The following is a 14100-nucleotide window of genomic DNA, read 5'->3' on the forward strand; positions in this document are numbered from 1 at the left end:
AAGTTCTTTGTTCCTCATCTAGAAACATCAGCAGCGTCTCAACATGGCGAATAACAGCACAGGCTAAAGGCGAGCTAGCGTCTCTCCCCCCTCACCTGCCGTTAAAGTCTGAAGAATAGTATGCAGCAGCCTTTGAAAATATCCAAGAACGAGTTTAAATAATGGAAACGCGGGGGATTGAGCAGATGTTCGACTTCCAGCGGTAACTTACTCACATTCCAAGCTTGAGATGATAACAGTTGCAGAGCTAATATAATTAGCCGTAGCATGTTCAACATCAAACTCACAAAAACACAAGCGTATAAAGTCTGAAGCGTGTAAAATCTTCCGATTCATGCATATGAGAATGGATAGTCAGTATATGTTGTCTGTTTTTTTTTATTTATTTTTTTTTAATCTTATGTAATTTAATACACCATATTCCAGCAGTTTCGAATAGTACTAACGTTATATGGTTCATGAGAGTATTGCAGTACATAAAAAAAAAATCTGTCTGTGTTTATGTTTCATTAAAATATGTTGCATGATAACACAGATACTCTTAATATTTGTGGTTTTTAATGTCAACAGTTCATAAAACCGATCTAAATAAAAATAACAATGCAAGATCGTATATTAGCTGATTTTCTCACAAAAACCCACCCAGGTTGGCCCATAACTCACGTTTCTTAGGTTTGTCTTTCTGATCTCTGAGTAACTCAAACATGACAGCAGAAATGAAGCACTGGTTAGTAAACATTATTTGAAATGTGTGCACTGCTCAGGTCTCTGACATTAGAGATGTTAGTTTCTGTCAGAAATAGATCCTGAAGCTGGTTGCTATTCCTGTCATCTCTTTCCACAGGTTACCAGATGATCGCTTCATCCTGCTGTTGTTGTTGCTGTACTCCCCTGTCGGCGTGTGTTTGATGCTCCTGCGAATATTTATTGGTGTCCATGTGTTTCTAGTGAGCTGTGCACTACCTGACAGTATTATCAGAAGGTAAGATGCCACACTGGAGCGTTAATAGATAGTACAATTCAGAACAGCAAGAGACTAACTTTAGCTTTATTTTATTAGTTTTGAGTGTTTTCAAATATTTCTGTTTTGCTTTTAAGTAATTTTTTTACTCAGTTTTTATTTTATTTTATTTTTTTTACTTTTTGTCAACTGTTTATTTTTATTTCTGAATTTTTAATCGTTATTGTTAAAGGGTTACTCCATCCCAAAATGAAAATTTTGTCATTAATCACTTACCCCCATGTCGTTCCAAACCCGTAAAAGCTTTGTTCGTCTTCGGAACACAAATTAATATATTTTGGATGAAAACCAGGAGGCCTGTGACTGTCTCATAGACTGCCAAATAAATAACAGTGTAAAGGTCCAGAAAAGTATGAAAAGCATCGTCAGAATACTCCATCTGCCATCAGTGATTCAACCATAACGTTATGAAGCGACAAGAATACTTTTTGTACACAAGGAAAACAAAAATGACGACTTTATTCAACAATTCCTCTCCTCTGTGTCTCTCCAAATCAGCGTAGTGCCATTTTGACAAATCTGAGCAGTACGCAGGTGGCGTACGCTCTTCTGTATCAGCCGTGCCACAAGGATACGTTTTTTACGTGTATTTATGCTTTGGTTTGAAAGCAAACAGCGCATCGGCGCAGTGCATGTGACACAGAAGAGTATACGCCGCCTGCGTACTGCTCAGAAACGATTCAGTTCGATTTAGTGAACTGGTTCAAGAAGATCCGGTTACATCCAGTGATTCGTTCGCGAACCGGATATCACTAAACTGCAGTGTTGTGAACGCGCTCACAACAGACCCGGGAGAGAAGTCAATGCTGAATAAAGTCGTAGTTTTTGATATTTTTGGGCCAAAATGTATTTTCGATGCTTCAAAAAATTCTAACGGACCCTCTGATGTCACATGGACTACTTTGGAGATGTTTTTATTACCTTTCTGGACGTGGACAGTATACCGTACATACATTCTCAATGGAGGAACAGAAAGCTCTCGGACTAAATCTAAAATATCTATACTGTGTTCCGAAGATGAACGGAGGTCTCACGGGTTTGGAACGACATGAGGGTGAGTCATTAATGACATAATTTTAACAATAACAACAACTTTCCATTTAAATTGTGTCCCAAAGATGAACAGATCTTTTACAGGTTTGAAACGACATGAGGGTAAGTGAATAATGACAAAATTTTCGTTTTGGTGTGGAGCATCCCTTTAACAATAACAACACTGTTGCAGTGTTACATTCTCAAGCTTTTTTTAAACAGCATTCATATATAATTATTGCACATGCAGATTATTATTATTATTTTACATTTAAAACGTAATATGTCAGACAGGATATTTAATTAAGCTTCAAACAAGCTAAAAGGTCACCAAAAATACAAACAACTAATAACACATAAAACAAACTTTTAATAAATACATTTATTCAAATTTTGTTTTTGCATTCGGATGTGTTTTAATTTGTTTTTGCATTCGGATGTGTTTTTAGTGTTGCTTGTTACACATTTATCTTTGTTGTTATAGGTTCATAGTGAGAATAATGTGTTCAGTGTTGGGTCTGCATGTCCGGCAGAACAGTCCACGTTTCCGGGACAAAACCGCCCGACTTTACATCTGCAATCACGTTACACATTTCGACCACAATATAACAAAACATCATAAACCCTCTAACACCCTGAAACACTGTGATTTCCCATCATTACCCAACATTATTCAACCCCTCTACCTCTCCTCTCTACATCCCTTGACCTCTGTCTTTTGGTTTTTTCATTGGTTTACTCACACAATGAGGTCTATTCCTCCTTTGGCAGCTGTGCTGACTTAATGTTGGGCCAGAGGCCAGTGAATGAGGTTTAGTTCTCTCTGTTTGCTTACTTCAAATGATTCAATTTGTTTGGTTGCAGGGCAGCAGGAATAACTTAAACATTAAGTCATGCTTGAATTCCTGTCTGTATGAGTTGACCTAGGATCAAGATAATTTTATATGTAAAGTCATCTTTGCCAGCCTGATGTTGTAAATATAATTTGTACATTTGATATTTAGACACTTTTATCCAAAATAACTGGCACTTAAAACAATAAATTTGGATATAAATAATTGTTTGTAACTACATTAAAATAAACATAAAATTTAAGATTCACAGTTAGGCTAAGTCAAGCCATTAAATTATTATAAACTTAAACATATTTAGGGTTGTAAAAAGGTGGAAAATTTTCCAGTAAATTTCTGAATCTTTACAGAAATTTTAGAATCTTCCATGGATTTTTGGAAAGTTTCTGTAAATTTACCGGAAATTATCCACCCCTTTGCAACCCTAATTTACGTAACATTAACACAACTATTACAGTTTATGTTATATGCTCAGCATAGGTAATATGAATTTAGTTTATTACTAGCATTCAAGTTTGGGTACAGAATTATTTTTATTTTTTTCATAATATTTTTATTCTGCAAGGACACACAAGTTTTATCAAAACTGACAAAAATGATAATGTTACAAAAGATTTCCATTTCAAATAAATGCTGCTGTTGTTTTTTTTTTTTTTTTTTAAATACTTTCTATTCATTAATGAATCCTGAAAAACTAACAGATTTCACAAAAATATTCAGCAGCACAACTCTTTTCATCATTTATAATAGGGGTCATATCATTATGACTCGTGACTAATATTTCTTCATACTGGTTTTACTGTATTTTTGATCAAATAAAATGCAGCCTTGGTGAGCAAAAGAGACTTCAAAACATTAGTATAATAACATTAGCAAAATAATTTTCCCTGACCACAAACCTTTAGATGGTTGTGTATGCATTGCTCAGATGTATTTTAAAATGTATTTTTACCTTTGCACAAAGTTCCCTACTTGATTCAGCTTCAATAATAAAAGAGTAAGATACTTTTAATGACTATATAGCCCTTTATATTTATTTTACACATTTCATTACTGTGGACTTCATGACTAACATCATGCTTTAGCTAATCAGCTGCATGTAACTGTTTTCCTGTCTGTGTGTTTGTGTTTAGCCACTGCTGGAGGGCCCTGTGGGGTTCCTGTGCTGGGCGAGGGGTTTTATGGAGCTGGGTCAGGGTGTACAGAGCAGGGCGGAGCTGACGGAGATGCTCCGCAGGTATTGCTCATCTCCTGCCGCTTTACCCCTCCTGCTTTTTCCAGAGGAGGACACCACCAACGGCCGAAATGGCCTCCTCAAGTTCAGGTACTCCATCACACAGCTGCCATCAAAACAATATTCCTTTTTACTTTTGACTATTGCCAAATTAATTTAAGTGCATTTTATTTCAGCTTTACAGAAAATTGTAATGTTAATGTTTATATAATTAGATGCTTTATAGTCACATTTAGCAGATTACAAGCAATCAAGTAGCTAATTATGTATTTATTTATATTAGGGCTGTCAGTTTAATGGATTAACTTATTTAATTAGTTATGAAAAAATAACGTGATTAAAATATTTTAACGCAGTTAATGCACTGGCCCCGCCCCCAGACTACTAAGTCATCTTACATTTTATACAGTTGACTGTTGACAAACATATTTATATCACATGATAAGTGATCACATGAGCAGCAAGAGAAATATCACACAAGTGCTGTTTGTCCCGAATAGCTTGAGTGCAAATACGATTTTACGTAACGGTTTGGTAAATAACAAGTTAATATTGTGTTGTATTCTTTATTATATTTTGTTTTTGGACAGATTTGTCAACAAAACTGTTACCTATAAAGTCACAGCAGAACTTTTGCGCGTATGTGAGAGGCACAGTTGTGTTTAGTTTCTGAATGAATCCGCGTTTTGAATAAATCATGTGAACCAATGATTCAAAGCCCATTCATAAAGAGAGTCATTTACATTAATAACCAAATGCTTACTTTCTTATTAAGAGTATTATTTAATGAAAAATAAATGGTTACCAATGACTTCCACTGCATGAAAAAAAAAAAAAAAACAGATGTTACTCAAATCATGTTCCATAGTTTATGTTGAATCCTTTCTAAAGCTACTGTTTATAATGTCTACTTAATACTTTCTCATTCTTTTGGGTATTTTTCACAGCCAAATGTAATTTGTGATAAATTAATCGACACATCACGTAATTAATTGGATCGAAAATTTTAATCGACTGACAGCTCTGATATATATATATATATATATTAGGGGTGGGAATCGCAAGGTACCTCAACGATACGATACAAATCACGGTACATGGCTCACGATATGATAATATCACAAATACAACGATTCTGCGTTAATTGTTATATTGCTAGACAATCCTATAACGATACATCATGATATCAAAATGCCTGTGAAAAGTGCAAGTTTTCTCTCTTTATTCAAGTCCAAAATGATAGAAAACCGCACAAAAAGTTCTGTAAATCAATATCTGTCAATCATGTTAAGTAAATTAATAATTTTATTCTTGGATTTATTAAGAGCTTAAACGTTTCTTTGTGTGTAAACCAACACATTTAAAAGGATAGTTCACCCAAAAATGAAAATTTGATGTTTATCTGTTTACCCCCCACCCCTGCACATGACATAGCCGTTCACATCGCGTCTTTTGCGCGGCAAGCACACACACTGCGTCGCATTACGGCTCTGACAAGATTTTGTTTCATCGTCCATGCCATAGGTGCATATGTGTGCCATACCAATAGGTGCCATATTGTATATGTGTGTGTATAATGTATTAATAAACTATATGAACTGTCTTTTTAAATGCTTCACGTACTATATGTAACAGTCATATTACTAAAAGATATCAAACAAGTCATTGATTTAATGTAAAAAATACCCTGAATACTGTTTGTCATATCTCATCTCTTTTTAAATGTGACCATACTGTGCATAGACAGTCAGGTGCCTGATATAAATAATGTTTGGTAAGTAAGGGCTGCTTTAATGCTTAGTCTCTGGTGATTAAATGTGGATCTGTTCTGGGAGGGTTGCCAGGTCCTCGCTAAGCATCCTTGAAGGGTGTAAGGTGTGATAAGTCTTTACTGATCCTCAGGTTTAGACTTTACTTCCTGTAAATCAGCTGACACCCACTTTGCCATCAGCTTTTAGATGACAACATTCCCTTTCTCTTTAAGAAAGACGCCATTTTTAAAAGACCAACTTCTACTCTCTCCTCAGCTCTTGGCCTTTCGCTGTGTCTGACACCATCCAGCCTGTGGCATTGCTGGTGAAGAGGCCTTTCATAGCTGTGGTAATTACATTCAAAACCTCTTTTGTAATCCACTGTTGTCAAATGATTGGTCATTATGGATGTGACCCTTGTGGTTGCCAGGTATTTTTCTTGTAACCCTTTTAAATTCTCAAACATTACAACAAAAAACTGATTGTTCTGAATGTGTATGTAATTTGACCTGTAGTTTTTATGTCATTGCTGCTCTTGTCATTTCTGTAAATCGCTTTGCTGTAAAACCATCCACCCAGGCATTTAAATGTGACTGAACAATCGTGTCTAGAGTTTCATCCTCAAGTTCCTGTTAAAGCACATAAGAGGGTCTTTGTGAGAGAGTGGCACATCAGGAGGATATTTATAGCAGCACTGATAATAAGTGATTCACTAAACAGTAGAAAGACGGACTGTCAAATGCCGACACATCGGCTCATAGTGACCTCTTGCTCCCATTATAACATTGCAAAATGGGTTTATTTATTTTTGGGTCAACATTGGAGTATGTTTACCATCCATTTCCTCAGCTGCTGTATTGCATCAGGGTTTTCAGTTTTTTAGATGCCACATACGTTATGGCCATGTTAAAATTTAAAAGGTTTAAAGGCCCGTTCACACCAAGAACGATAACTATAAAGATAACTATAAAGATAACGATATTAGCGTCCACACCAGCGAACGATATCTCCTGTTTATTCTAAGCGCACGCTCGTCTGCCGCTTTAAATTCTCAAACGCGTTACAGCAGGATGGATTCTGATTGGCTGTCAATTTTTTATCGTTCATCAGCTGGAAAAAAATCGTTTTGAAAGTGATTCCAACGATATCGGTGAACGGGCCTTAAGGGTGGTTTCTCTACAGCGTTGAAACCACCCTTACAAGGCAAAATTGTAAAAATTTATGTGTGATCCAATTTATGCAGTGAAAATTGTATTTGTGTGTACAGTTGAAGAGCACGCACTACAAGCACTGTATAACAGCTGGGCAGAAAAAAAAAACATTTTTACTGACATATGGCCATCACAACATCTCATCTGATGTTCCCGTTCACTGTTGATCTACTGAAGCTCCCTCGTCATCTGTACCGTTTCCACGCTCGTTTGACTACTGCCTGGCGCTGGGGCAAAGTGGAGTGTGCGTCTGAAAAGTCTCCTGTTTGATGTGGTTGTAAAAATGCTCTGTGTTTAAATAAACACAATTCTTGTCAAGAAAAAAAGACAGAAACAGCAGTAGTGAATAGGGTGGCCAACGCTAGCTCTGCCCATGCGTTAACTGCATTAAATATTTTTAATGCCGTTAAACTGGAAAATGAATTGCCTGATCAAACTCTTTTGATTGGTTTTGTTTGTCATGTCATCACTTGGTTTTTATGTTATTGTATAGTACAGTAGTCATATTCTACAGTTTTTGGCTTTTTATTTGCTACCAGGATTTCTTGCATCAAAGATATTCCTTATTTTAGTTTTGACTGACCATTTTCAACCTGTTTGGCTCTTTAGAGGTTAAGCACACTACTGTAGCTCTAAGTCATATATTTAAATGACCTCTGTTACGATTTGCTTACCTGTTTGCATGTGATAACAGCTGGTGCAGCTCGCACTGTTGTTCAGGATGGCATGGGGGGAGGGTGATGCTCAATACTGTATATAAGTGTTTTATGTAAATGGGGGTGGTCATATGTTAATGTGCTTATGGTTGTGATGGTAATTCCCAGACAGTTTTTGAATGACCAGATTTTGAAGCTCTGTGAATTATTTCCGTCAACTGGAAAGGGAGATTTGCATTGTGAAAGTATGTGTATAATAAGTGTCAAATCATCTACATTCACTTAACTGTGGTCTGTTAAACACTAACATCTGGGATGATATAAAAGGTCTTTCTTTGGTTTCTTTTTTCAGAACACACCAGAATCCTCATGGCTGACAGAGCTGCTATGGACCTTTTTTGTACCGTTCACAGTGTACCATGTAAGGTACTACATATTACAATCTCTTCTTTGTCCAGTGGCAGTATTTTAAATGTACAATCCTCTATTGCTGCTCTCGACAGGCCAGCACTGGTAATACGACAATAATGAAGCTTTTTAGTATTTAGTAGTCTCAGGAGTCTTAGTCATGCAGCTTATAAGATTGACAGTTTCAGATTAAGTCCTGAATTTTTGTGCATACTTGCCTGTTGCTAAATATATTAACTTCATTACTATCCCTTTTGAATATTTGGTTAGTAAATACTTTCACACTATTGCAAATATTTTATTTTATATAATGTTAACATTTAAGAATAGATACTAATGTTTAATGTTGTAAATGTTGAGTGAATAAAGGAAGAATCATTGCAAGAAGCATTGCGTCTTTCTGAACAAAAATGTAAGGTGTAATTGTTTTGAAATGCTCTCAACCAGATGGCTTCCACCACTGTCTAAAGAAGATGGTGAATCCCATCAAGAATTTGCCAGCAAAGTACAAGAGGTAAAACTCTTTTCTTTCTATCTTTTTGTTGCATTCTGTGTATTTTTTTCTCCATCAGATGTCGCATGTTGGCAGTTTGCCATGATTGTTTTTTTTATTTAAAATAGCGATGCAATGTGCAGTGATTGTAGTCAAGGCCAGTTTAAGGCTACGTTTACGCAACAACGATGTAGTCAAAAACAGAAAACTTTTTCCCTTGCGTTTTTAAAAGGTTTAACGTATACACAAGTTTTCAAAACGATTTGCGTTTACACATATCTGCAAAATTTTCTAAAAACACTGTATTACGTATGCCAGGCCTGTAGTTGGTGCTTTCACCTTGTTAGTAAACAGTACCTGTAGGGAAGTGACGATTATATGTTGTATGTGATGTGTCCAACTGTTGGTTGTAATATTGGTGAAGTAAATCAACACTTTGCTAAAGAAGCATTAGCAAACTCTTGAGCAGAAACAACACCATGTGCTCCGCCATTGTTGTGTATGTTTGTTCGCACTTGCCTTTAAAATCGACAAGTACTGCGCATGTCTACATTACCTAACACATACTACACACGCGCATGACGTCACGGTTTTCAAAGATTCCTGTTTTGGGTGTTTACACGAAAACGATAACAGTGCTGTTTTCAAAAACTTGCACTTTGAAACCCATTTTCAAAAATATGCGTTTTCGGTCCCCAAAACGCCATTGTCGTGTAAATGAACAGGCAAAACGCATAAAAAGTTTACAGTTTTTGGCTGAAAACGTTGTTGTGTAAACGGCCCCTTGGTCGGATTAACATGAGTGCCTTTCACACTGCATGTTGGTCCCGGAAAATTGCCGGAGTGCCTTCTGTGTGAACGCAAACACGCCCCAGGATTGATTCTGGGATCGATCCCACGTTGGGGACCTAGTAACATTGCCGGGTTCAGTCCCGGAATGAGCTCTGTGTGAACAAAAGCCAGAACCAATGCCATAAAGGGTGTATTATAGTGGTGACGCACGTTATCGTGGGACTCTTTTACCGGGTGTTTTGAAGGCAGATCAACGTTCGCGATGAAAAAATATGTGCAAACAGTAATGAAGTAGGGATCAGGTAGTTCCTTACTATCCGTGCTGAAGTTGTGATCGTTCGCCAGCTTAAGTGAAACACAGAACGCGTCACATTACACATCACATTGTAATGTCACGTCTTTACGGGATGTGTGTGAAGGTGTGAACGCACACACAGATTCCGGAAAATCAATGGCAGTGTGAATGAACCACAATCATACGATCCCAGGATAAATATTGGATGAAGCCGAGCTACCATCATATTGAGATTATCATTCAAACTTTTTTTTATCTGGATCAAAAATGCATTAAATTGATAAAAAAAAGGGTAATTTCTTTTTATAAACTAATGCTGTTCTTTTGAACTTTGAACAAAGAATTCTGAAAAAAGTATTCCAAAAGTGTCCACAAAAAATATTACGTTAGTCCGATTTTTACAAAAAACAGTCGTTCTTACAAGAATTATTGCATTAGTCCTACTGAAACGCATTTACCGATCCTCTGCTTATAGCCTGTTCAAAACTCCGTGAGTCATGCTTATGTAGCAGTTAACTCTTTCTGAAATGCCTTGAAATTGAATGTATTTAAAACCATTCTCCAGTAATGTCATATTTAGTTTATATATATATTACCAGTAACAACATGTTCAAACAAACCATTATCTTATTGTCCACTGACATGGCTTTTCATCTGCCTAACCTTCAGATCTATATCTTGTCCAGTTCAAAGCTTTGACTTGTTTTGGTGTGTCGTTTGATGTAATGTTCATTGTGTCCCTTCATCAGCTGCTGGCCACCGAGCTGGGTGTGATCTCCACACAGATCACTAAAGCAGACAAAGCTGAGCACATCAAAAGGAAAAGACACACTGCCGCTCAGACTGCACATTCAAGTAAGAACGGATTCAATGGTGAGAAAGAAATTATGATGTATATATCCATTAAGTTGGATCACTAAATCTATATAGTAAATGTATTTTGTCTTGTAGTGTAACATGAAACCATTTTTGTCTTCAGATTTGGGTGCCAGACCTCGCACAGTGGCACAGGGTTTCCTGGGCACAAATGCAGGAGCTGAAGACATACGAGTAGCACGTATGGTGCAGCAGGTGAAAGAGGTGCTGCCTGACGTCCCGTTAGCGGTCATCACCAGAGACTTGTGTATGTCATCCTCCCACAATGCTTTGAGTTAACATGAATTATTATTAGGAGTAAATGACACAATAATGAAAATTTGCTAAAAATGTAATCACCCTCAGGCCATCCAAGACAGGGCTCGACAATAAGGATTGCCCGATGGCCAGGGGCCAGTGTGAAATATGTTCACTTGCTATGTTTACATCCACCTATTTTAGTGTGCATTTTGGCATATCTCATTAAAAAACGATGGATGGAAACGCCAAGATGCGCGTAAATTCTAAAATACAGCATAAACACTTATGTGTTCAATTACGCAGGATTCATTTCTTATTCGGGAAGAAAATATTTGCATAAACTACGATGGAAACACTTTTGCTGAATAAGTTCCTTAATGCGCATCAAAAAATATGTGACTTTGCAATGGGACAGCATAAAACTGGACCAACCAACAGACCAGTGTCATTTAACAGCATCTGAAATGCTAGTTTTGTAATTCTAAAATGCTTGAGCAAAGTCTCGTCAAAGTGCTTCTTTATAATTAACCCCTAGAACTGGGTTTAGCAGGCTCCGAAAATAAGATAACATGACCTAGTTTCATCTGTGTGCTCTGAAGCTCGAAATTTATTGTATACAAAAAATATTATATGCAGTGCCTTCTATACTGCAGCAGGTTTTTTATTTATTAATTTTTTTATAATATTTAGCACAAATTAATCAGGAAGTGATGATTTTGTTCTGTTCAACTCACTGGATGGAAATGGTGCTTTATTTGCAATTTTTTTTATGCAATATTCCAGTTTTGCGCATAAGTTTAATTCGTAACTTCTCGTGGATGGAAACATAGCTAGTGGCCCAATCAGGCCACTGCTGTGTCCTCACGAATGTTTATAATTTGCACGTGTTTTTAAACTTTGCCAGTTTAAACATTCAATCGATTTTATAGCATTTGAGCACAAGAAGACGCAAAAGACGTTCAGTACTCACGCACTATGTTCTGTGTGTAAAGTACTCAAACAAAGGTACGTCTTACACCGTGTCCTACACATGACGCTCGATAAAAGGTATCTTTTCCATGTCAATCAGAGTTTTTGTCCTAACTAGCCGCGACGGTGACTAATTTAGAAACGGTTTCCTTTTCTGCGACATCACAGCTGGAACAACAACAACATACAAACTATAGATAATCTCAGGTGATTATGTGCTTTATTCAAAGTTAAACGTGTCTAATATGAGTTTAAATATCATTTTGCGTGACCTTACAGCCATACTGAAAGCAACAACAGATAGTTTACCTCAGATCTTGAAAATAAATTAAAGCAAATATGTAAGTTAAAACTGTGAACTTACTGTGAACTGAGTGTATTCCATGACAAAGATGTTATCAGTCACTCAGTATGTACATTTAATGATGTTAAAAAGGTTTAATATTTATGAATTAGATTATAAATGTATCCATTTCATTGCGAGAGCAGCGCGCTTCCAGAGAGAGCCCGCCCAAACACGCTTTTAATTGGAGCTTCATTTGCTTCAAAAAGCTTATGTGCCATTATACGTCAGTGGCATACGCATACTAATGCAAAGCTGGTTCCTTGGGTTTAAGCAATGCCATTTCAGCCAGCATGGATTTGGTTAAGTAACCCCTTGATATTGTCTCTGTACAGTGCAGACCAACTGTGTGGACACAACCATAACCAACCTGCTGGAGAGTACTGACCAGTTCACCTCGGAGGTGGCTGCGGGCACACCTTCAGGTCCAGCTAAACAAGCAGCTTCTTCCACTCCGCCTGTAACAGCATCCACGTCCAATTTGAAGGTACAGCTGACCCTCAAATCAACCATTGAAAAAAATGCAAAGCAAATGCAGGAGTAAGACAGACTTTAGTCTAAGTCCCAAAGTGTCTTGTCCCATATTAATGAAAACCATTTATTACACAAGATTTGCACTATTCTTCATTGCCCCACAAAGAAACAAGCTCTGAGTTTTGGATTTGGCCTTATCCTGTACGAAAAGCACAATGGCCTCCTTCTCGCATGGCCTATATTAGTGAATTTACCTATAAATAGTCATCAAAGCCTTTTGTCTGACAGGATATTTGTATAAATATGTCTGTGTATTCATCAACAGCCAGCTGACAATTCTTTTGGAAGAACACCCACAGACAGACACATGTCTCTACATGAAAGAAAAGAAGCCTTATACGAATATGCAAGAAGGTAATTGTTTTAAAATTCTTAACATGATACTTAAAACGTGTTGCATTTTAGACATATCATTGACATAGCATTGTGCCTGAAATCCATTGTATGCCAGTATCCACGAGGTTTTTTGTATAATAGGCTATGTTGCACTCCATTTTTATTTGTTGAATTGAGTAATCTGATTCTTTATTTTCTATTCACCCCACCCGCAGACGATACATTGAAAAACATGGACTGAACAAACAGGACGATCTATGACCGTGGACAGACACACCTGAGGAATTGATAAAGAAAGACAGCTGCTTAACACAAAATCCACATAGACAAAGAAAAAATTATAGAGTTGACCCAGAATGAAACAACATTTGAGTTCACCGAACATGCAGAGAGAAGACTGGATTTTTTCCTTTCTTGGTTTTGTTTCTTTGTAAATCTTCTTGCATGGCAATCATGCATGTCTTTTTATTATTTCTCTCTGCAACAGTAAAAAAAAAAAAATAATATTTTGGTAAACAATTTGTATTAAGACCCAGTGACCTTGGCACACTTCATATTATTTTTATAAGGTCCTTGGGTAGAGAATAGGGGATCAGAAACATATGACAGTGAGCTAAACAACTTGAGGTTCATTATGTTGTCAAGGATACATGTTGATGCAATATCAGCTTTTAAAGACATTAAAAATCATATAGAAATGCAAAGACTACTCTCCTTGTGTCTATTTATACATCTTATTGATGCATTTTTTCAATGAAAATGTGGTTGTGAGAAATGGATGTACATTTCTAGGCATAAAGCTTGTATAATCTTCTTGTAAAAACACTTTTTGGAAAGATTTATTTTCAGGACACCCATATACACAACAATAAATGACTGTACAGTCTGTGGTCATCTTTGTTTACACATTCGCACACGCTTCATAGATAAGCTTTAAACCTATTAGCGATTTTTATTTCTTTATTGCTACCATATAAATAACTATCTTTACCTTGTCACCGCGGTGAATGAGGAGCAAATAGTAAGGTTAAACTCTCAAGATGGCATCAGCCCTGATT

At 36.7% G+C, this 14100-nt stretch overlaps 1 protein-coding gene across 1 annotated transcript; it reads left to right on the forward strand.

Annotated features, from left to right (window-relative positions):
• Nucleotides 1-13746, forward strand: LOC109062353 (AUP1 lipid droplet regulating VLDL assembly factor). Its single transcript, XM_042738010.1, is given in 13 exon segments — nt 1-202; nt 845-982; nt 2538-2655; nt 2657-2698; nt 4038-4228; nt 6166-6238; nt 8109-8182; nt 8612-8678; nt 10494-10599; nt 10724-10867; nt 12508-12659; nt 12972-13060; nt 13258-13746. Coding segments are annotated over 13 exon segments (1281 nt in total). The 5' UTR covers nt 1-161; the 3' UTR covers nt 13304-13746.
• The last annotated feature ends 354 nt before the right edge of the window (nt 13747-14100 follow it).

This window comes from Cyprinus carpio, chromosome B14, assembly GCF_018340385.1.
Source record: "Cyprinus carpio isolate SPL01 chromosome B14, ASM1834038v1, whole genome shotgun sequence".
NCBI classification, from domain to species: domain Eukaryota; kingdom Metazoa; phylum Chordata; class Actinopteri; order Cypriniformes; family Cyprinidae; genus Cyprinus; species Cyprinus carpio.